Below are 23,450 nucleotides of genomic sequence, written 5' to 3' on the forward strand. Positions count from 1 at the left end.
GACCTGAGTTGAGTTCCCGGCACCCATTTGGGGTAGCTTACAAACCACCTGTAAGTCCAGCTACAGGGGATTTGACCTCTCAGGGCCTCCTCAAACATTTATTTGCACATGGCATACACTAATACACACACACACACACACACACACACACACACAAATACACAAATAACCCTTTAAAAATAGCCGTGTAGTGGTGGCAGCAGTGGGTAGCATGCATCTCTAATCCCAGCACTTGGAGGTAGAGGCAGGTGGATCTCTGAGTTTGAGGCCAGCCTGGTTTACAAAGTGAGTTCCAGGACAGCCAGGACTGCACAGAGAAAGGGACAGGAGAGATGGTCAACATTTAGAAGGTTTGATGATCCTAGATGGCCTCGGTCTGGTTCCCAGCACCCACATGGCAGCTCACAACCATCTCTAACTCCAGTCCCAGCAGGTACAAGATGCACATAAACTTATGCAGGCACACATACATATGCATAAATAAAATATATAGGGAGGGTTAGAGAGATGGCTCAGTGGTTAGAGAGATTGTTACTATTGCAGAGGACCCAGGTTCTAGTCCCAGGGCCTACAGGGCCGCTCACAACTGACTGCAGCCCCAGTCTCTAGAGATCCAACCCTTCTCTTGTCCCCAAAGACACTAGGCATGAATGTGATCAGAGACCTATATGCAAGCAAAACGCTCACAAAGGGGAAAGTTTTAATTCTTCTTTTTATGAGGTATGATCCATGCTGTGATCCTTCTTTTTTTTTTTAAAGATTTATTCATTTATTATATATAAGTACACTGTAGCTGTCTTCAGATACACCAGAAGAGGGCATCAGATCTCTTTACAGATGGTTGTGAGCCACCATGTGGTTGCTGGGAATTGAACTCAGGACCTCTGGAAGAGCAGTCAGTGCTTTTTTTTTTTTTTTTTTTGGTTCTTTTTTTTCAGAGCTGGGGACCGAACCCAGGGCCTTGTGCTTCCTAGGTAAGCGCTCTACCACTGAGCTAAATCCCCAGCCCCCACTGAGCTAAATCCCCAGCCCCGCAGTCAGTGCTCTTAACCGCTGAGCCATCTCTCCAGCCCGGAAAGTTTTAATTCTTCTAACCAGATTATTTTGTTCTTCTTTTTTTTTTTTTTTTTTTTTGGAGCTGGGGACCGAACCCAGGGCCTTGCGCTTCTTAGGTAAGTGCTCTACCACTGAGCTAAATCCCCAGCCCCTATTTTGTTCTTCTTGGTGTTGGTGTTTTGGATTTGTTTGTTTGGGGGGCTTTTTGGTTTTTGTTTTTTGAGACAGAGTATCTGCATAGCAGAGACTGGCTGTCCTGGAATTTGCTAACTCACAAAGATCCACCTGCTTTTCAAGTCCTGGGATTAAAGGAGTGTGCCCCGCGGCCTGGTTTCTCTGTCTCATGTGGAGTCTGAGGATTGAACTAAATGGGCCAGGCATAGGAAGCCAAGTCTTCACCCTCTGAGCCATCCCGCTTGCTCTGAATCCCTTTTCCCCACCCCACCTTCATTTCTTTATGGCGCGAGAGGGTCTCACTAGGTAGCTGAGGATAAACTTGATCTCACAACGTAACCTAGGCTGACTCTCCGTCACCCATGTCTGATGTTCGGCTGTCCCACAGAGGGGTAGGGAGCCATTCAGGCTTTTCTGCAACCTGAGCCCGGAGGGGAGCTGGCAGAGGAAGGCGGGGCCACCAGGCCTCTTAGCTCCTCCCCTTCCTCGGTGCCCTTCCTCCGGGCTGCTCACAGCACTACAGATCACCTCCACTCTCCCTTAGCCTCTCTCTGCGCCAAAGGTCAGGTGGGGACAGGCTGGGGCCACCAGCAGCTCCATGGCCAAGGCTATTGCCTCTTCTCTCCTTCCAGCTACGGAAAGAAAAGACGAAAAGTCTGTGTTGATCTGCATTTGGGGGGCCCTTCCCCCTCCGAAAGTTCCAGTGGTTGAAACTTGGATTATCTGGAGACGAAGGGACAGAAAGACCCCAGAACATCCCCACAGGTATGAATCCTTCAATATTGTGTGTGTGTGTGTGTGTGTGTATGTGTGTGTGTGTGTTCTCTGTGTGTAATAACAGTTTCCTTTGAAGACCTCCAGAGTCCTTTCTTTAAAAACAAACAAACATTTATTTATGTGTGTGCAGGCATGCACATGTGACAGTCACAGGGCAACTTGCAAGAGTGTTCTCTCCTCGCAACATGTGGGTCCCGGGAATTGAACTTGGGTCATCAGACTTGGCAGCAATCACCTTTACCTGCTGAGCCAACTCACTGTCTACTTCCTGAGACCCTTCTGTTTCATTCTATGGCTTCATAGCCACAAATTCATTCAGCCAATCAACAAACATTTCCTGAACGCTCTATGCCATGTTCCGCTATTGAACGAGATCCGACTCTTGAAGGGCAGATGGGGCATTCATAGCAATAGCTAGCACATTGGAGTGGGCCAGACACCGGGGCAACAAGTAGAAGGGGAAGAATGAGACCACTTTGCAAATAAGAACAGAGGGGTTTCACGCTGGTCATCGCCTGCCCCACCAGGGCTAGAAGGAATTCTGGGAACACTCAAGGGCCCTGGATCAGTAGTTAAGATCGAACACCTGCTCTTGCAGAGGACCAGGGTCCGGTTCCTAGCGCTCACATGGCCATTCAGGTCTATAACTGTAGTCCTAAGGGATCCAATGAGCTCTTATGGCCTTCCTAGACACCGGGTATGTTTGTGGTGCCTATACAAAACACCCATAGCATAAGAAAATATTTAAAACCACCCTGCAAGGCAGATGTGGCAGGGGCAAGTGCCTAAACTCCTAGCATTCAGAGGTGTAAACAGGAGGTTTGAACTGAGTTCAAGGTCATCTTTGGCTACATAGGAGTTTGAAAAAGTCTCTCAAAAACAAAAAGACCATGGCTGTTTAGGACAGGGATGAAGCAACCTCTGATGCTGATCCCTGAGAACAGGACAGCACCTGTGGGACTGAGGCCTTATTCCCTGAGCAGGCCATGAAGAGTCAGTCAGGCTGTCACAGTGTCAGACGTCCCTGCAGGAGTGGCTTTCTCTCTGGCTTCTAGGCTGCAGAAGCAGGGAATACCTGGAGAGGTGCGGCTGAGGACTTCTGGCAGGGGCCTTGGAATATAGCCACCCCTCCGGAAGGGAACTGGCTGGGGGAGGGGCTCCCTTAGAAGTGGGTGGCCTGGGAGCTATGGGAAGGCCCAGGAAACTATGTATCCCCACCAGAAAGATTGCCTGGTAGCTGCCATCCTTCTTACAATTCTCGGTTCCCGTGTCCCAGCTGTCCCCAGTCAGGGCAGGAGGAACACAAAAGGTGATTATTCTGCTGCGGGCTATCCTGGGCTTCCATGAATGGCGCGTTGAAAACCCCATGTCCTCATCCAGATCTGTTTTCACCTCTCTGTCCGAATGCACTGTCTGTATGCCAGAGTGAGTCAAAAGCCAGGGAGAGATTCTCCAGGGAGGGGCACGATGGCCCTGGGCACCTCAGACTCCAAGGATCCCACACAGGACCATTTTTCCTCTACCGATTCCTTCCATGCCAGCCCCCTGAGGTGACTGGGAGGCAGGTGTGTGTGGAAGCCGGGTCCTGCCCACTTAGCCCCCCAGTTTTCTTCCGCACCTGTGCTGATGCTTCTGTCCCAACTCTCATTATCTGGAGTCCCGAGAGCCCAATCGGCTTCCGAAACTGCCTCCATCTGTCCCTCCCAAAAGCTCAACAGCCAGCTTCACACTCCTGCTGAAGGCTGCAAGGAGAGGGCCACACTGTGGGACCGTCTGGGGCGCTGAGAGCACAAACTATGTGAACTTTCACTGAGATTCGCAGGTAGAAATATTTTTTTCATTTATTTATTTAGTTATTTAGTTATTTAGTTAGTTGTTTAGTTAGCTAGTTAGTTATTCATTTATGTTCAGACAGGCCCTGGCTGGTCCAGAACTCTGTGTTAGTCTGGTTCACCAACTCACGTAAGTCTGCCTGGCTCTGGGATTTGTTTATTTACTCATTTAATCGGGTGGAGAGCTAAACCTGGGTCTCAGTCTTTCTTTGTAGCCCAAGCTGGCCTGGTACTCAGTAGGTAGCTAAGTTTTGCCTCAAACTTGTGACAGTCCTCCTACTACAGAAGTAAATCACCATAACCAGATTTCTCCCTCTCCCTCTCCCTCTCCCTCTCCCTCTCCCTCTCTTTCTCCCTCTCCCTCTCCCCCTCCTTCCCCTCCCCCTCTCCTCTTCCTCCTCCTCCTCCTCTCTCTCTCTCTCTCTCTCTCTCTCCTGTCTGTCTCAGTCTCTGTCTCTCTCTCTCTCTTTTTTTTTAAAGATTTATTTATTTATTATGAGTACACTGTAGCTGTCTTCAGACACACCAGAAGAGGGCATCAGATCTCATTACAGATGGTTGTGAGCCACCACGTGGTTGCTGGGAATTGAACTCAGGACCTCTGGAAGAGCAGTCAGTGCTCTTAACCGCTGAGCCATCTCTCCAGCCCTCTCTCTCTCTTTTTGTCTGACTTTTGAGACAGGGTCTCATGTAGCCCAATCTTGCAATGTAGCTGAGGATGGCCTTGAACTCTTTTTAAAAACATTTGTTTATTTAATCTTTGGCAGTGTTTTGGCTACCTGTGTGTATTTGTACAGTGTGCGTGCCTGGTACCTGTGGTGGTCAGAAGAACAAATCAGCTCCTCTGGAATCAGAATCAGGGGTGGTTGTGAGCCACCACGTGGGTGCTAGGAACGAACCTGCGTCCTCCGGAAGTGCAGGAAGTGGTCTTAACTGTTGAGCCATCCCTGGCTCCAGCCTATGCGTGTGTGTGTGCGTGCGTGCGTGAGTGCACACATATAAAGTACATGGAAGGCCAGAGGTTGATGTCAGATGTCTTCCATAATCATTCTCTGTGCCTTATTTTTTGAGACAGGCAGGCAGATCTCTGTGAGTTCGAGCACAGCCTGGTTGACATCGCCAGTTCCAGGACAAGGCAGAGCTGTATAGTAAAACTGTATTTAAAACAAAATAAACAGGGCTGGAGGGATGGCTCAATGGTAAGAGCACTGACTGCTCCTCCAGAGGTCCTGAGTTCAAATCCCAGCAACCACATGGTGGCTCACAACCATCTGTAATGGGATCTGATGTTCTCTTCTGGTGTGTCTGAAGACAGCTACAGTGTACTCATATACATTAAATAAATATACATTAAATAAATAAATCTTTAAAAAAAAAAAAACAAAAACCTCCAAAAAAGTTGAGAGGTAGCTGGAGAGATGGCTCAGTGGTTAAGAGCACTGACTGCTCTTCCAGAGGTCCTGAGTTCAAATCCCAGCAACCACATGATAGCTCAAAACCATCTGAAATGAGGAACTGATGCCCTCTACTGGTGTGTCTGAAGACAGCGACAGTGTGCTCACACACATAAAATAAATAAATCTAAAAAAAAAAGTAGAGAGGTAAGTAATTAACTAAGTTATTAGGGTACTTGCCCATCTTGCAGGAGGCCCTGGGTAAAATGGGGCATAGAGCTATGTAATCTGGGCACTCAGAGGGTGGAGGCAAACGGATCACAAGATCACACTTGGCTTCATAACAAACTGGAGGCTAACCTGGGCTACACGAACCAATCTAAACAACAAAAAGAAGCAACCATGATGCTGGGTAGAGCATTTGCTTAGCATGTGTGAATCCCTTGGTCTAAGCTCCTCCACCATACCCAGGCCCACACAGACATCCTGACACCCCCATGCCCACAGACGCCCAGACATACATACAGACCCAACCCACACATACAGACAGTAGCAATGAAAATAAAATCCACTGGGCAGTGGTGGCACATGCCTTTGATCCCAGCACTCAGAGGCAGAGGCAGGCAGATCTCTGAGTTCAAGATTAGCCTGGTTTTCATGATGAATCTCAGGACAGCCAGGGCTGCACAGAGAAACGCTGTCTTGAAAAACCAAATGACAACAAGATAATAATAAAATTAATAAGTAAATAAAGAAAATCTAAATGTATACCCCTTAAAAAATTAACTGGGTTTTGGGGTTGGGGATTTAGCTCAGTGGTAGAGCGCTTGCCTAGCAAGCACAAGGCCCTGGGTTCGGTCCCCAGCTCCGAAAAAAAAAAAAAGAAAAAGAAAAAAAATTAACTGGGTTTTTTAAGTACCATCCCTGGTGCCAACTATACCTGTGGGCATTAGTAATAAGTAAATAAATAAAATTAATATGTAACTTAATAAATAAGTAAATTAATAAAATCTAAATATATACCTACAACCCCTTAAAATTAACTGGGTTTTTTAAGGACCACCCCTGGTACCAACTATACCTGTGGGCATGAAGGCCTGGAGGATGAACTCTGAGCCCCTGGCCCTGCTGTGGTTGGAACCCGCACCCTGCCAAGCCCATCTGGCATCCTTTGTCTTCTTTGCACGCCTGCAGCCAAATGCGGCCCCTTAGGAAGTTCTCTCTCTTCTCCCTTCCCCTTTTGTGGTATTGGGAATGGACCCAGAGCCCATGTGAGTTCAGCACGGACTCTACCACTGAGCAATAACCCCGGCTCTCCCGCAGGGGATTCTGGGTAGGTTCTCTACGGCGGAGCCAATCCTCCAGATTCTCAGTAGCCGATTCTAGGCGAGCGTTCTCCCGAGCCACGTCCCAGCCCAGATCCATCTTTCTCATCTCCTAGCTCTCGCACCTGTGGCTATGTCCTTCCCCCTGCAGCTGGCCCGTGCGTCTGGAAGTAAGCACGGAGGATCCTGAGCTGCAGATGTTCCAGCTGTGACTTCTCCTCCGATACCTGATGGGACCGCCTGAAAGGCCATCCCTTGGCTGGACACCCAAGGAAGCAGACATGCAAAGTGGCCCCCAGCCCGATGAATGGAGCAGTGGATGGAAGCCTGGGGATGGGGGTGCTGCCCCCTTGCCCCTCTCCCCAGCACTGTCCTTCCTTCTTCTGTTCCCACTGGGTAAGTGTCCCCAGACCTTCCCTGACACTTCTTTCTAGCTCTTGTTTCTTTCTAGCTCTTGTTTCCCACACTGTCCAACTTCGATGGGAGTCCAGGCATATTTGTAATCCCAGGACTTGGAAAGTGGAAGTAGAAGGGTCATCCTCAGCTACGTATCGGGTCCCAGGCTAGCCTGGGCTACATGAGACCCTGTCTCAAAACAACAAAAATGAGCCAGGCAGTGGTGGTGTAAGCCTTTAATCCCAGCACTCAGGAAACAGCGAGATTTCTTTGAGTTTGAGGCCAGCCTGGTTTACAGTCAGGGATACACAGAGAATCCCTGTTTCGAAACAAACAAAAAAGCCAACAATAAACAAAACCAGGATTGGCAGGATGGCTCGGCAGTAAGGGTGCTGCTTGTCACCCAGCCTGAGGACCTGAATTAGATCCCTGGAATCCATACGGTAGGAAGAAAGAGCAGCTCCTGAACATTGTCCATGGCCTCGACATGTGCCATAGGCCATGCACACGCCAACATTCATGTCCATCATTCATACACATGACACATGAATGTACACACACACATACACACACACACACACACACACATACACACACACACACACACACACACACATACACACACACACACACACACACGGTAGGAGCAGTGGGATAAAAGTTCAAGGTCATTCTCATCTACACAGTAAGTTCCAGGTTAGCCTGGGCTATGAGACTCTATCTTAAGAAATCATTAAAAAGGGACTGGAGAATACGGCTCACTGGCTAAGGCACTGGGCTGGCCCTCTTCCAGAGGACCCCAAGTCAATTCCCAGCACCCTCACAAGTGGCTCATTCGTTAATTTCAGTTCCAGGGGATCTGGTTCCCTCTTCTGGCCTCTGCCAGTACTGCATGTGGGGTACAGACCCGTGGGCAAAACACCCACACATTAAAATAAAAACACTTTAAAAACAATAGTACAAAAATGGCCAGTGAGGTAGCTAAAACCACCTATGTTCCATTAATGACAGTGATCCTTTGGCCTCCACATATAAATGCAATTTAAAAGTTTTAATTCGGGGGTTGGGGATTTAGCTCAGTGGTAGAGCGCTTGCCTAGGAAGCGCAAGGCCCTGGGTTCGGTCCCCAGCTCCGAAAAATAGAACCAAAAAAAAAAAAAAAAAAAAAAAGTTTTAATTCGGTGGCTGGAGAGATGGCTCAGTGATTAAGAGCACTGACTGCTCTTCCAGATATCCTGAGTTCAATTCCCAGCAACCACATGGTGGGATCCGATGGCCTCTTGTGGTGTGTCTGAAGACAGCTACAGTATACACACACACACACACACACACACACACACACACACACACATATATATTAAATCTTTTAAAAAATTTAATTTTTCAGTGGTGGCACATGCCTTGTAATCTCAGCACTCACTAAACTGAGGTAGGTGGAGTTCTTGAGTTTGAAACTAACCTGGTCTACAGAACAAGTTCTAGGACAGCCAGGGCTAAACAGGTAAACCCTGTCTGGAAAGAAAAAAAAAAAAAAAAAAAAAGAAAGAAAAAGAAAAAAAGAGAAGGGGAAAGAAAAGGAAAAGAAATTAATGAATTCTTAAAAAGAAAAAAGATATCAAAACTCTGCCTTGTAGAGAGAAGAGCCTCAGGGGATTTTGCTATCCAGTAAACAAATGGGTCCAGGCAGATTTGTAGAGAACCATGGAGCACTGGGATAGGGAGGTTGATGGAGCGGTCCCAGAAAAAGGAGGTGTGGGAGTTCCGGTGGTGAAACCCCTGGGGAAGGGGAAGCTTGTGAAAAGACCAGTCCTCCAGGGCTGAGCAGAGACTCACCTCCTTCCCTGTCTGGTCTGTTTCAGCGAGTGCCCTCCAGCCCACTCCTCTGCCCTTTCCAGGTAGGTTCTGCCACTTCCCCCTCATCTGTTCATAGATATTCCCAAGCTGGCATAGTCCAGCCATACCAGTTTGGGAGAAGGCTCCCGTGGCATCCTTTGGCATCCCGTGGGTTCCCGATTCCTCACTGCACCCGTTTGTCTCCGTTTTTTACAGAGCTGAGGCTGGTAGGGGGTCCAAGCCGCTGCCGAGGGCGCCTGGAGGTCATGCACAGCGGTTCCTGGGGCAGCGTTTGCGACGATGACTGGGACGTTGTGGATGCCAACGTGGTGTGTCGTCAGCTGGGCTGTGGCCTGGCATTGCCGGTGCCGCGGCCCCTCACCTTTGGCCAGGGCAGAGGGCCCATTTTCCTGGATAATGTGGAATGCCGCGGGCAGGAAGCGTCTCTGAGCGAGTGTGGCAGCAGGGGCTGGGGTGTCCACAACTGCTTTCACTATGAAGATGTGGCGGTCCTGTGTGATGGTGAGGGAAAGAAAGGGGGCAAGAAACAAGCAGGGTTCTATGTGGGGCTTGATTGAACCACAGATGCCTAGGGATTGAACCTGTGGCCTTATGTATGCTAGCCAATCATTTTACCACTGAGCCACATGCCCAACCTGCTACTGGCTGATTCTAGGCAAGTGATCTATCTGTGTTCTCCTCCTTTCATCCATCCATCCATCCATCTATCTATCTATCTATCTATCTATCTATCTATCTATCTATCCATCCATCCATCCATCCATCCATCCATCCATGCGAGATGAAGTCGATTCTCCTCCCTCCACCTGCTAAATGCTCAGTCATGTACATCACACTAGGCTTAGCCGCCCCCCCCCTTTCCGAACCAGACCACTGGGGTCACCCTGATCATAAGCTTAGAGCTGCATAGAAACTCAGTCACCTTGAGAACCATTTTCTAGCCGACAAGGCTTATAAAAACCCAAGCTGTAGGGGTTGGGGATTTAGCTCAGCGGTAGAGCGCTTGCCTAGCGAGCGCAAGGCCCTGGGTTCGGTCCCCAGCTCCGGAAAAAAAAGAAAAAACAAAACAAAAAACCCAAGCTGTAACGGGATCCTAGACTTTCCGTTTCTGCAGTCTGAGGTAGGGCCTAGGAATTTAATGATTTTAGGAAGTTCCCCGGGGTTGTCAACTGCATTTGGACTTGGGCTTAAGGGACTGGAGCCGGGGCTGGGGATTTAGCTCAGTGGTAGAGCGCTTACCTAGGAAGCGCAAGGCCCTGGGTTCGGTCCCCAGCTCCGAAAAAAAAAAAAAAAAAAGAACCAAAAAAAAAAAAAAAAAAAAAAGGGGGACTGGAGCCATGGCTCAGTAGTTAAGAGCACTTGCTGCTTTTGCGATCTAGCACCCTCTTCTGGACGTCATAGGCACTACAGGTACGTGGGGCCCAGACATACAAAAAGGCAAAACCACCATATCCATAAAATAAAAATAAAGGGGCTGCCGAGGTGACTCAGTGGTTAAGAGTAGTGGTAGTACTTGAAGAGGGCCTGGGTTCAAATCCCAGCATCCACATGGTAGCTCACAGCCATCCAGAACGCTTCTGATCTCTGCAGACACTAGGCATGTACACGGTGTACAAACATACACACCAAGCAGTCCGATTCATAAAATAAATCTAAAAAAATATTAAATTGAGAAGCAGTGAAGAACACCTAGCATGGGCCTCTGTCTCCATGCGCACACGCACAGGTCCTTGGACCTACACATACGCATGCGCACATCCACATACCACACATGCACCACACTCAAGTACTTTTGAGCATGCACATGCTCAAAAAATAGAGAATGTGGGCCTTAGGCATGGCGACACACCCCTGAAATAACAGCATTCCAACGATAAGACGACAGGTTCAAATTTATTCTTACCTTCGTAACAAGTTGGGGGCCAAATCCATACATATGCAGAATTCGGGGCTTTGGTCTTGAAAGCAGGTATCGTAGGGATTCTGCGTACGAGGACAGAGAACAGAAAGATCCCTGTATCTTGCTTCTACCCTGCTTTCTCTGCAGAATTCTTGCATACACAGCCCCCAGCAAGGAAGGTGTTGACCAGTATAGCGCCCCCTACAGCCCTCCAAAATGGGAGAGGTAAGTGATATGGCAGTCGGGCCCTTGGTGTAGGCTAGAGGAGCTGAGGGAAGTGGGGGTTGAGGGCTTCAAGGTCATACCCGCAATGTACAACAAGGACCCTCTTTTGAGGGACATGGAGAGGGAGGAAGCTTAGAGGAGGCAGGTCCCATGTGTCAGGAGTGGGGGAGGGCTTCATGGAAGAAGAGGCGTGGCAGCTACATCTTACGAAGTGAGGTTTTCTCTGGGCAGCTGTACATGACAAACAGGCACATTTTACAAAGCAAGGACAAGAAAGGGAAGGCTAGTTTTTAGGTCAGGATGACATAATCTACTCTGGTTATCCTGAGACCCACAATCCAACTTTCTGGACTGTCAGAAGGCTCGGCCAAGGGGGTGGGCTGGCTAGCTTATCCCTGCTGTGGGGTTTTGGTCATGCAGCTGAGGTTGCTGTCCCAGGGAAGGCCCGGTACATTAATGAAGTAGATGAAAACGCCTCCTCATGGCCCTGTAAAATGCTACTTGCCCTACCCTCTCCATCCACCATCACCAGGTGAGGGCAGCGTGCGCCTGGCGGGCGGTGCCAGCCCGTGTCAAGGCCGAGTGGAGATTCTGCACGGTGGCCTCTGGGGCACTGTATGCGACGATGACTGGGGGCTGCCGGATGCTGCTGTTGTGTGCCGCCAGCTGGGCTGTGGGGCCGCCTTGGCTGCCACCACTAACGCCTTTTTCGGCTACGGTACCGGGCATATCCTGCTGGACAACGTTCACTGCGAAGGCGGGGAGCCCCGCCTGGCAGCCTGCCAGAGCCTAGGCTGGGGCGTGCACAACTGCGGACACCACGAGGATGCTGGGGTGCTCTGTGCAGGTGCCAGGGGTAGCGGAGGCGGGGCCAGGCTAGAGAGGCGGGGCCTTTTGAAGGAGTTAAAGTGGGGAGGAGAACTGGAAGAAACAAAGGGCTGCGTGGGGACTGGGGTTTGGCTAACTATACTTTCCAAATTACCTGTACTCTCAGGCCTGCTCTGGGGAAGCAATTCAGATAACTCGTTCTCACATTCTCTGTAACTCTGTAGAATTATCACAGCATTCCTCTGTTACTAGGAATGGCTCCAGAATTGTCTAGAAATTTCCAGATATTCCTCACGACCGATTTCAGAATAAAGCAATATTTTAGAACTGTTCCCTCAAAGATTAACCCTGGCCAGCTGTCTGTAATCCTGATGATCTAATAATAGACTGCCCCACCCCCATCTGGACCCTCTCCAACTTGGGAGGTGTTTTCAGCAAATTAGGGGTAAACATTGGAGCAGAGCATGTAGCTTACCTGATAGGGCATTTACCTAGCATGCATGAGGCCCTGGGTCTAATGTCCAGCCTCACACAGTCTAGGCATACTGGTACATACTTATAGCTCTAGTACTCCCTGGGCTACATAAAACCCTGTGGTATCTGTGTCTCTATCTCCGCTCTTAGGGGACAATGGCAAGCTCATCTCTGTGAGTTCAAGGCCAGACAGGACTACTTAGTAAAACAGAATAGAGGTGATTTTTGTCTTGTTGAGGCAGGGTCTTGCTGTAGCCCAGGCTAGCCTCCCTAGTTGCAGGTATCACCAGTACTAGCCATCATACCCAGCCCAACAGATGGGTTATTGTTGCTCTTATATCTTGGGGAATTGAACCCAGAACTTTGTACATGTAAACTCTACCACTGTGCTAAATACACTCTTAGCCCAGCGAATAGGACTCATTGGGACCATTACACCATTTCTCAGGTAGACTCTGCTCTTTAGATGGAAAGTGTTTGTAGGAAACCAAAAGCCATCATTCCCAGCTTACAGATTGGAAAGTCGAGGTCCTGAGAGGTTCCAGGAGCCCTAGCAGAATCACAAGTGATCTTGTTCAATGAAGTTCATGCTCCCAGCCCTTTTTTTTTTTTTTTCCGGAGCTGGGGACTGAACCCAGGGCCTTGCGCTTGCTAGGCAAGCGCTCTACCACTGAGCTAAATCCCCAACCCCGCTCTGTCTCTTTCTATTTTGTACACACTAGACTTCTAAGAACGTTGGACACAAATGAAAACATGCATGTGTATCTGTGTACCTCACATAAAGGACTACGGTCAAGCTGGGCAGGGCTCACTGTATTCTAGCCCTTGGTGTACAATTTGTTCTCTCTTGGGAGACACTCTTAGCCCTGTGACTGACCCTTCTGTTCTCTCTCCTGCTCTAGTTCTGAGCCCTCCAACTTCCACAGCACTGCCTCCCTCTGTCACCAAAGAAGACTGGGCATGGCACACTGAGCCAGCAGGTAAAGAGCCCACTCTCCCAGCTCGAAGGGCTGGGACAAGTCAGGTAAAGTAGGAACGAGGGAAGCTCTTCTGGAGACACAGGAAAGGGACTTTTAAGCGAAGGCTTTGGTGCAGATGGGAGAGATGGGGTGAGATGAGCAGATGGGAGCACGGATGACACCCAGAGCTCTGAAGAATTAAGGGTGGATAAGAGTTTTCTTTTTCTGTAGCCCTGGCACTCCCTTAGTAGACCAGGCTGGGCTCCAAGTCACAGAGATCCACCAGCTTTGCCTCTTGAGTGCTGGGATTAAAGGTGTGTGTCACCACTGCCCAGCAAGAGACGTCTTTAAAATGCTTGAGTCAAATTGGGGGTTGCTGCACAGGTCGGGGATTGAGAGCCCATGTGCAGGAATTCAAATCAGGAATCAGGGTTAGAGGGAAGTTTGGAATTAGGACTACAGGTATCACTGCGTGATTAACATTACGGTAATTTAAGACCCAGGAGTTGAGGGGTGTAATTCACAGGGTTGACTGCTTGCTTATCAAGAACAAGCCCAAGGATTCCGTCTGAAGCACTACATAAACCAGGCATGACGGGTCACACCAAGATGAGGCAGGAGACTGGAGTTCAAAGCCAATTGAAGCTACACAGCCAGACCTTGCCCCAAAAACCCAAAAGATTTAAATCCCAGCACTTGGGAGGCAGATCTCTTATGTGAGATCAGCCACCTATATAGTCAGTTCTAACCCAGCCAAGGCTACATACTGAGAGCCTGTCTTGAAAAGAAAAAAGAAAATGGGGAGGAAAATCCTAAAAGATCTTTAATACTGGACAGACAGCACGGTGACTCTGGGACTGAGGCTAAGTGAGGTGTGGGTGGGGTTAAGTGGCCTTGCCCGCTTCAAAGGCTCCCTTGTCTCCACAGCTACAGGAGTTGGTGCCCTGCCTTCCAGGGATACCATACGGTTCACCACGGCAGCCTGGGCCTCAGGGAAGAAAAGTAAGTGGACCTGCCTGGGTCCCGTGCGGGGTGGGAGCGGGTGGGATGCGGGCTGCAATAAGGAGCCCGCTGCCCCAGGGCATCCACCCTAGCACTGGCCTGTGCGCCCCGCAGGCGGTAGGCTGAGGCTAGTAGGCGGCCCCAGCCCTTGTCGCGGTCGCGTGGAGGTGCTGTACGCCGGAGGTTGGGGCACCGTGTGCGACGATGACTGGGACTTCGCGGACGCGCGCGTGGCCTGTCGCGAGGCGGGTTGTGGGCCTGCGCTAGGCGCCACGGGCCTTGGTCATTTTGGCTATGGCCGAGGCCCTGTGCTGCTGGACAACGTAGGCTGCACCGGTACCGAAGCCCGCCTCAGCGACTGCTTCCATCTGGGCTGGGGCCAGCACAATTGCGGCCACCACGAAGACGCTGGAGCTTTGTGCGCAGGTGAAGCTGTGGAGTCGGATAAGGAGTGGGCGGGGCCCGACGAATAGGAAATATGGGCGGGGCACTCTGAAAGAAAAGCAGAGCAGCGCAAGCAGAGCAAGCAGGGCTGAGGGCCCATAAGAGAGGCAGTGTACATGCGCGTACCAACAATATGGGTGAGACTGAATCATGAGATGGGAGGGGGTATCCTGTGGGGGCGGAACAAGAAGTGGTTGAGCCGGGCAGTGCGTGGGCCTTCAGGGCACCATGGGCGGGGCCTCTTGCAGCAGTAAGTGGGGGTGGGCCCGAGTCTGAAAAGGCATGGGTGGGGTCGTGAGCAGGAGCTCCCTGCTGTGTGAGCGGAAGCTGGCCCAAGCCTGGGAAGAGGAAAGTGAAGCTGTGCGCAGGTTTTGTGGGCGGGATGGTCTGAGGTTTTTTTGTGGGTGGAGCCTCTTAGCGGGCGCTGCGGTAAGGGCTAGACAGGGTCTGATCTGGAATAGAGGAATAGGCGTGGCACTCTCTGCTGCACTGCAGCGGAAGTATTGCGCATAGCGGGGGTAGCCGGATGCTGGGGCACTCTCAGCGGCTGAGCCGTAGGGGCGTAACCGGAAGGGCGAGTTCTCTGCAGGGTGAGAATAGGGCGCGGCCAAGGGAGGACTCGAGCGGTGCTTTCTAGTTTATAACGGCTGTGTCGTTTATTCTCTCCCTGCTGAGTCAAGGTTCCTACTAACTACTAGTGATTGGTAGGAAGCAGGAGGGGCGGACTGTTCTCCCAGAGCTAGCCTTTTCAGAGATAGCAATGAAAAGAGGCATTTACAGAGTCTGGCAGGACATTGTCAATCCCTTCTGTTCTCGCTTGCTGTAGAAGGTGGAATCTCCACCTTTACTTGATGCCCAGGTGGCCCTTCAGTCTCTTACCTTAGGGGACAGTTCTTTGAGGTTCTTTTCTTTCTGTAAAACCTGGGAAAGTTAGGAGAGATGATCTGGCTCTAGATAGCATGTTCCCCACCGTGACAGCCATCTTTTTTCTGCCCCTACTGAGCCAGGCCCAGAGGAGCTGGGACTCCAGGTCCAGCAGGATGGTTCTGAGACCACCCGAATGCCCAGTCCTCGGCCCAGAGATGGTAGGTGTCTACTGCCATTGAAAGTGAGGTTGGGGTTGGGGATTTAGCTCAGTGGTAGAGCGCTTGCCTAGCAAGCACAAGGCCCTGGGTTCGGTCCCCAGCTCCGAAAAAAAAAAAAAAAAAAAAAAAGAAAAAAGAAAGTGAGGTTGGAAATTTAGGGATAAAAACACTACAGCAATCTAGAGTTTTCTCCACTTGGGACCAAACTGAAGAGATGAGACTCCTATCTTGAAGCAGACAGTGTGAGAGAATGCACAAAGGCATGTTAGTCCATGGCTTTCACCCCAGCATTCTGGAGACTTGAGTCAGAAGAACAGTAACTTCAAGGTCAGCCTGAACCACATACATAACGACTCTACCCCAGGGAAAACACAAACAACAAATTAGCCTAAGGGAATGCAGGCATGGAGGTGGGGACAGTAAACTTTGGGGGACAGGATGAGACATGGTGTGGCTAAGGGCCTGAGGCTATCTGTTGGGGGTCTCACTGAATAGCTCTGGCTGACCATTGCTTATGAGAACAGGCTGACCTGGAACTCAGAGAGAGTCACTTGCCTCAGCCTCCCTCGTGTTGGGATCAAAGGTGTGTGTCACCTTGTCCAGCATTATTTGTGTCTGTGTACTGGTGTATATACACGACTGTATTCATACATATGTGAACACAAAACAGTATGAACAAACATGAAGGTCAGAGGACAACCCCAAGAATTTGTCTTGGTGACAAAACTGGATCCCATGAGCATATGGGCTCTTCTAACCCAGGGCCTTATCTCCAACACAGGGCACCTCCGTCTGGCTAGTGGAACCCACCGATGTGAAGGGCGTGTAGAACTCTTCCTGGGACAGCAGTGGGGCACTGTTTGTGATGACGCCTGGGACCTACGGGCAGCCATTGTCCTGTGCCGTCAGCTGGGATGTGGCCAGGCTCTGGCAGCCCTAGGCGAGGCCCACTTTGGCCCAGGCCGAGGCCCAATCCTCTTGGACAATGTCAAATGCCGAGGAGACGAGAGCACCTTGCTACTTTGCTCTCACATCCGCTGGGATGTCCACAACTGTGACCACAGCGAGGATGCCAGTGTCCTCTGCCAGCCATTGTGACCCAGACAGCTCTGCACTCCGTATCATGTCAAAGGAGCCTATGGGAAACTGCCTCTGCTTTTCCAGGATGCTTTCCTATGATAGCTCCAGGTCCTGGTGCCCTTTCTCCCCATGCATGGGGGAGAAATGAAGTACCTGCCTGCATCCTCTTTACTGTGTGGCCTGAGACTGTTGTCAGCTGCTGAAGGCCCAGTACAGTGAACACAGCAATGTTTTGCCTCAGTCAGAACAGAAAATGTGGGAGAATGACTCACTTCTCTTTGGGGGAACTCTTATTATATAGTACCCCTGATCTTTCCTCTCTCCACCCATAGCCATGAGGCTCTCTGTAAAGGCCTTCAAACCTTCCAGTGACCTATCTTGGTCTCCCCCTAAAAGTGGGGAGACAGGAGGGGTTGGGGGTGCTCTTTTTTATAGACTGGCAGGGGACTGCAGAAGATCCCAGGTCATCACCTTCCCTGCTGGGTGAGGACCTGGACTCAGATGGTGCTCAGCTGAACAAGGGGGCTGCAGGGGCCAAAGCAGGGACAAAAGGAGCCCTTCCTGCAGCAACTCTGATTACCACTCCCCCCGCCACAGAGCCTCCACTTTGCAGTAGCAAAGAAGCCTGGAGGCCCATAGCCACTGTTCATAGGTGCCAAGTCAATAAAGCACTATCCCCCATCTTTTAACTGAGGTCATTGTTTGAGAACCTGTCCCGAGGCAGCTGGAAAGACTCCAGGAAGGACTTTCTGGAGAAAACTGGTGTAGAGATGAAAGGCTGTGGTCCAAGAGCATCATCCAGTTCTCCACGGGCCCATCACAGCCTGCAAATGCTGACTCACCAGGGCAAGCCTCAGCTCCTTCTGGTCATCTTCTCCATTCTGTCACACACACAAATCTAGACCCAGGGAAAGACAGGAAGTAGGGCAGGCTGGTGCACGTCTGTGATGCCTGCGTTAGGGGTGCTGAGGAAGGGTGTGCTGAGGGAGTTCCAGGCCAGCCAGAGCTGCAGAGTGAGAGCAGCTGACTGAACAGGCCCAGAAAATAAAATGACAAAACAAAACAAAATCTCCTCTGGTAAAAATACGCCTGTGATATTACCTCTTTAAAGGAGTCACAGGAAGGAGGATCGGGAGTTCAAGGGCATCCTCAACTACATAACCACTCAAGGCAAGCTTGGACAACAAGATACCTGGGGGCAGGGCTGGAGGAGACCCTGCCTGAATTGGTGGTGGCAAAACTCTGTAATTCCAGCACTTGCATGCCTAAGCAGGTGGATTGGGAGTTTAAGGCAGCCTGAGCTACTAGAAAGGCCATGCCACCTTCTCCCCTTCCCCTGCCTATGAATTTCTACATTCGTTTTGTTTTCTAGTTTTTCAAGACAGGTTTTTGCCGTGTAGCCCTGGCTTTCCTGGAACTTGGTTTATAGACCATGCTAACCTCGAATTCAGAGACCTGCCTGCCTCTGTTTCCTGAGGGCTGGGGTTAAAGGTGTGTGCCACTACGCCTGGCATAAGTTTTCATGTGTGAGTCATTATGTCCTTATTCATCCCTGCCCTCTTTGTGCCTCGGCTATTCTCCGATGCTTCCTTTAGACGCCATTCCTGCTTGCTTGGGTGAGTTTGCTTGCTGTTTTGCTTTTGCAGGATTGGGGATTAAGCCTAGGACCTAATTCATCGAAGGCAGATAAGAGTACTCTCTCATTGAGCCATAGCCACAACTCCACCAGTTCTGGTTTCTTGTTTTGTTCCACAAACATTAGTGAGTGTGTGTGTGTGTGTGTGTGTGTGTGCGTGTGTGTGTGCGCGCGCGCGCGCGCTTCTTGAAAAGCAAATGAGGAAGAGGAAGATGATACGGGATGTCCAGCTCCATGGCTCTCAGATTCCCTCGGAGCTGGGTCTCTCCTCAAACCCTAAAGGCCAGCAAACTCCAGAAGTCATTCCGTCTCTGCCCTCTGTAGTACCAGAGTCGCAGGCATTCCTGGTCACTCTGGTTTTACACCTGGGTGCTGGAATCCCCAATCAGATCCTCAACTTTGCACAAAATAAGAGGCTGCAGAAGATGGTTCAGTGGCATCACTGCAGCCTCTTATTTTATTGGTAGACTTTTACTTTTTTGTATAAATTTTCATACATGGCTGTATGTTGCCCACATGCATACCCTGTATTCACCAAGATCACAAAGGGTTGGTTGTGAACCACACCATGTGGGTGCTGGGAATTGAGCTCAGGTGCCCTGCAAGAGCAAGTGCTCTTAATTGCTGAGCCATCTCTCCAGGCCCCTCTTATTAAAAAAAATAATAATAATACATGCATATTTGAGTATGTGTGTGGTACATGTCATAGGAGTTCTTCCACCGCGCGGGTACCAGAGATTCTTTTTTTTTTTTTTTTTTTTTTGCCAAGCTGTGACTTTATTAACTGACCAGATTATAAAAATACCACGTGCAATACCTTAGTTCATCCGTCTATTAAGCCTGTTTATCATACCAGAGATTCTTGATAGAAAGTGTTTTTACCTGCTGAGCCATCACGCCAGCCTTGGGGCCCTCATCTTCATCTATACCATCGTGGAGACACAGTGTCCTTGTCTCTATGTTCCTGAGTATGACTTAAAGTTCTGATGAGGTTTTCAAAGTGCAGCAAGCTAGCCTTATGTATTTGTTGTTGCACCTGCCTGACAACCCGAGCGGGAGCCAAACATTGAGGATTGAGGGATTAGAAAAAAAAAAAAAAGACGAAAAAAAATGAAGCAGCCGGGATTGACTTCCTGTAAGGTCACACTCCAAACTTCCAGGGTCTTCCCATTCAGGCACTACCCCGGGAAGTGTTCTTATCTACTGTGCAAACGGAGGAAACAAAAGATCAGTGGAAGGTCCAGGGTTTTGTTGGGCCATCAAAAAACAGCAGGGGCCAGGTGTTGGGATTCCCACTAGACCCCATAAGCCTCGTTGGCTAGGACAAGGACAGGACTGGGTAGGACGTGACGTAGGTGTACCTTTCCGGGGGGGATGGGGGTGTCCATCAAGTCGCGCCTTCCTGCTGAGTCACTGCAGGAGCTCAAAAGAGAGTCCGCTCTGGGTGTTACCCGAAGCCACGCCTCTATCTTATTGAAGGATTTTGATTGGGTAGGTTGGAAACTGGTTCGGCCAGTCGCAGCAAACTGCAGGTTGCTGGTTGGGTGGGGCAGGAGGGTGGGGCCGCCCTCTTCGAGACGCTTCCTTTCCTCCCGGGAGGGTCAGTTTATGAAGAGTTCTAGGTTTGGTCTGACACAGGAATCCAGTTCCCGGTGTAGCCCATATAAGGGAATGAAGGTCAAGCGTTCCCAAGAGATTGGAGTTTAGGCGACATTTTCAGTCCCTGAAGACATTTGCTGATTACAAAGAGCATTTACCCAACAACAACCTCTGGGCCAACAAGGCTTCTTTTCTCTTCCCCACCCGACCCCCACTCCCCTTCTATAAATGCTTTAGTCAAGGTCTCATGTAGTCCAGCGTGGCTTCTAATTTGCCACATTGCCAAAGATGACCTTGATCTTTTGATCTTTATTTCTTCCTCTGCCCACCTCCCCAATACTGGGGTTACAAGTGCTCGTTTATGCAATTCTGAGGAACCCAGAGCTTCACTTAAGCTAAACAAACACTCCTCCAATGGAGCTATATCCTAAACCCCTCTACTGATATTTTCACGAAAGACAAGTAGGTTGGTTGGTTTTCGTTTATCGAGACAGTTTTTCTGTATGGCCCTGGCTGCCTTGGAGCTCAGTCTGTAGACCCGCAGTCCTCAAACTAAAGTTCTGCTTGTGGAGATTAAAGGTACACGATGCAGACGCTGCCACCCCCCACACCCCCAGCTTTCACAGGACATTTAGCCCACAAAGGACTGTTAAAATTATAAGACTGGTTCACAATAAAACCAGAATAGGAATAGGGCACGGTCGTGTAAAAAAACAACTAAAATAAATAAAACCTAGATCAAAGGGGCTGGGGTGTACTCAGTTGGTAAAGTGCTTGCCAAACATTCAGAAAGTCCTAGGTTCAGTCCCCAACTCAGAGAAAGGGTTCCACAGGCATAGGATATCAAGTTGTAATGACCTGAGTCCAAGCCTCAGAGAACTAATCTTCATAAACTGTCTTTATGAACATGCGAAATGTGTGTGTATTCACGCGTACATGTATGTATGTGTATTCACACACACACACTAAATTAAAATGCCATAAAAAATTTAAAAACCAGCAACAACAAAAAAAATATATTTTAAAAAAATGAAACAAAAATCTCTTGAGTGTGGTGACTGTCACGTGCCTGAAATCCCAGGAGTGGAGACAGATGGTCACCCTCAATTATACAGCTAATCCAAGGCCAGCCTATGCTACATAAGACACAGCCTCAAGTGCTCGCTTCGGCAGCCCATGTACTAAAATTGGAACGATATTGAGGAGATTAGATGGCCCCTGCACAAGGTTGACACACAAATTCGTGAAGCGTTCCATGTTTTTAGGACTGAAGGAGCTGAAGGGGTTTACAACCCCATAAGAACAACAATACCGGGGTTGGGGATTTAGCTCAGTGGTAGAGCTCCGGAAAAAAAAAAAAAAAGAACAATACCAACCAACCAGAGCTCCCATAGACTAAACCACCATCCAAAGACTATACATGGACTGACCCATGGCTCCATCTGTAACAGAGGGTGGCCTTGTTGGGCACTAATGGGAGGAGAAGCCCTTGGTCCTGCCAAGGCTGAACCTCCCCCCACCCCCAGTATAGGGGAATGTCAGGGTGGGGAAGCGGGAAGGGGTGGGTGGGTGGGGGAACACTCATAGAAGGGTGGGGGATGGGATAGGAGGTTATGAAGGGGAACCGGGGAAAGGGGATAACATTCGAAATGTAAATAAATGTCCAATAAAACAAAAACAAATAAACAAGAAAAGACAGTCTCAAAAACAAACCAAAATTAAAGAATTGGAAAAGGTTCCACCCACCCCTGGCAAGCATGAGCAGTAAACAGAGGGGTTTTGTGGTCGTGGTTTTGTTTTGAGATAAGACGATGTAGTCTGTGCTACCCTGAAATTTGTTGTGTAGTCAGAAACCAACGCAAGCTTCTAGACTCTCTTGCCTCCGAGACAGGATCTCACACTGCAGTCCAGGCTGACCTGGACCACAAGCAGTTTTCCTGCGTTAGCCTCCCAGTGGCTGGTCTTACAGATGTGAGCGACCTCGGGTTGGTTGGACTGAGGATTTTAACACAGCCTGCCATATCGCAGCAAATTATATGTGTAGCGTCACCCTGAGGAGGGTCTGTCGTCTTAAGATTGGCCCCGCCAGCCCACTGCAAGTTGGTCGTAATTCAATCTTGGCAGATGGAGAAACATGCTCAGAGCTAGGACTGACCTGCCCCACCGTGAGCTACAGAGCGGCAGGGATTTGAGTCTTGCGCTGTCTGTAATTGGCTTCTTTCTGGTTTGCTGTGTAGGGGAGGCTTCAGACTTGATGAGAAGCTGCAGACACCGAGGCACCTGCTCCCTGCCACATAGTCAATTTTCCGTCTTGGGATCTCTGCATGAGTTGGAAAAGTCCGTTTCTCTGCCGAGCAGGCGGCTCAGGGGAACCCTTTCTATTTGATAAATATCTTCTTCCATCCACGTGGCCACCTTGGAAAGTGAACGTTGCCTCTACCTTTAAAAAAAAAAATAACTGATTTAATTTCATGTGCATTGGTGTGAAGGGGTCAGATCCTTGGGAACTAGAGTGTTACAGTTATCGGCTGCCACATGGGTACTGGGAATTGAACCCAGGTTCTCTGAAAGAACAGATGGTGCTCTCAACCGCCAAACCATCTCCCCAGCCCCATCTCTACTCGTTAGGTGAGGAAACTGAACATCAAAAGTAGAGCTTTGACTGGGTGGTGGGGGTGCATACCTTTAATCCCAACACAGGGGAGGCAAAACCCGCTGGATCTTGAATTCGAGGCCAGCCTTGTCAGAGTGAGTTCTGGGACAGCCAGTGCTACACAGAGACACCATGTCTCAAAAAAAAAAAAAAAAAAAAAAATAGTGTTTTAGGCCAGTGATGAAGCTCACATGTAAAGGTAATTGCTTGAAACAGCCTGACAATCTGACAACGTGTGGTGTGTGTGTGTGTGTGTGTGTGTGTGTGTGTGTATGTGTGTAATGTATACCTATGGATACAAGCATGCCTGGGCCAGCATACACAGGTGGAGTCGGCAGAGAGGACAGTTTGTGGGAGTCAGTACTCCCTACCATGTGAATCCTAGGGAATCGAACTGAGATCCTTCAGGCTTGGCCTCAGGCACCTTTCCTTGTTGAGCCACCTTGCCGGCCCAGTGGTTAGGGATTTTAGAAGTTAAGCATCCGTGAGAGCTGCCTGCACAAACTGCTTGGCTCTTCCCCTCTTCATTCATTCTCGTCCATAATGCTGCACATGTAATGCAAGCTGACCACAATGTCTTGATCCCCCTCTGCCATCTCCTGAGGAGACATCTACAGGCATGCCCCACTGCTCCTGGCAAAATCTTTACTATTCCAGCACTTGGGAAGCAGAGGCCAGAGAAGCTCTGTGAGCTCCAGGATCGCTAGAGCTGCACAGTGAGACCCTGTCTTGAAATAAAACCCAAAGCAAAGCCAAAA

General features: G+C 49.6%; 1 protein-coding gene and 1 non-coding gene across 7 annotated transcripts; both read left to right on the forward strand.

The window, feature by feature from the left end:
* The first annotated feature begins 1,708 nt into the window (after positions 1-1,708).
* On the forward strand, positions 1,709-23,450 carry Ssc4d (scavenger receptor cysteine rich family member with 4 domains). Of its 6 annotated transcripts, none has more exons than XM_017598503.3 (11): positions 1,714-1,995; positions 6,675-6,954; positions 8,813-8,848; positions 9,003-9,308; positions 10,855-10,932; positions 11,465-11,779; positions 13,137-13,214; positions 14,121-14,195; positions 14,310-14,621; positions 15,647-15,724; positions 22,277-23,450. In XM_017598503.3, exons 2-11 carry the CDS (start codon positions 6,789-6,791, stop codon positions 22,423-22,425), a joined length of 1,593 nt encoding a protein of 530 aa, XP_017453992.1. In that variant the 5' UTR covers positions 1,714-1,995; positions 6,675-6,788; the 3' UTR covers positions 22,426-23,450. The 6 variants fall into 6 exon arrangements, with proteins under 6 accessions (XP_038946002.1, XP_017453992.1, XP_038946000.1 ...); XM_039090072.2 differs by lacking the exon at positions 22,277-23,450 and adding an exon at positions 16,506-17,493 and having other exon boundaries at positions 1,723-1,995; XM_017598501.3 differs by lacking the exon at positions 22,277-23,450 and adding an exon at positions 16,506-17,493 and having other exon boundaries at positions 1,730-1,995; positions 6,710-6,954.
* LOC120096095 (U6 spliceosomal RNA) lies at positions 21,197-21,302 on the forward strand. The gene has a single exon (XR_005492128.1). It is a non-coding gene; the product is annotated as a U6 spliceosomal RNA (small nuclear RNA).

This window comes from Rattus norvegicus, chromosome 12, assembly GCF_036323735.1.
Source record: "Rattus norvegicus strain BN/NHsdMcwi chromosome 12, GRCr8, whole genome shotgun sequence".
Classification (NCBI taxonomy): domain Eukaryota; kingdom Metazoa; phylum Chordata; class Mammalia; order Rodentia; family Muridae; genus Rattus; species Rattus norvegicus.

Excerpts from the sequence above, each read along its gene's own strand:
- Ssc4d (XM_039090072.2), top strand. The coding sequence starts at position 6,789 with ATGGGACCGCCTGAAAGGCCATCCCTTGGCTGGACACCCAAGGAAGCA. Across the intron at positions 13,215-14,120 it reads ATGGCACACTGAGCCAGCAG|CTACAGGAGTTGGTGCCCTG; the intron begins GTAAAGAGCCCA and ends TTGTCTCCACAG. Across the intron at positions 14,196-14,309 it reads CTGGGCCTCAGGGAAGAAAA|GCGGTAGGCTGAGGCTAGTA; the intron begins GTAAGTGGACCT and ends TGCGCCCCGCAG.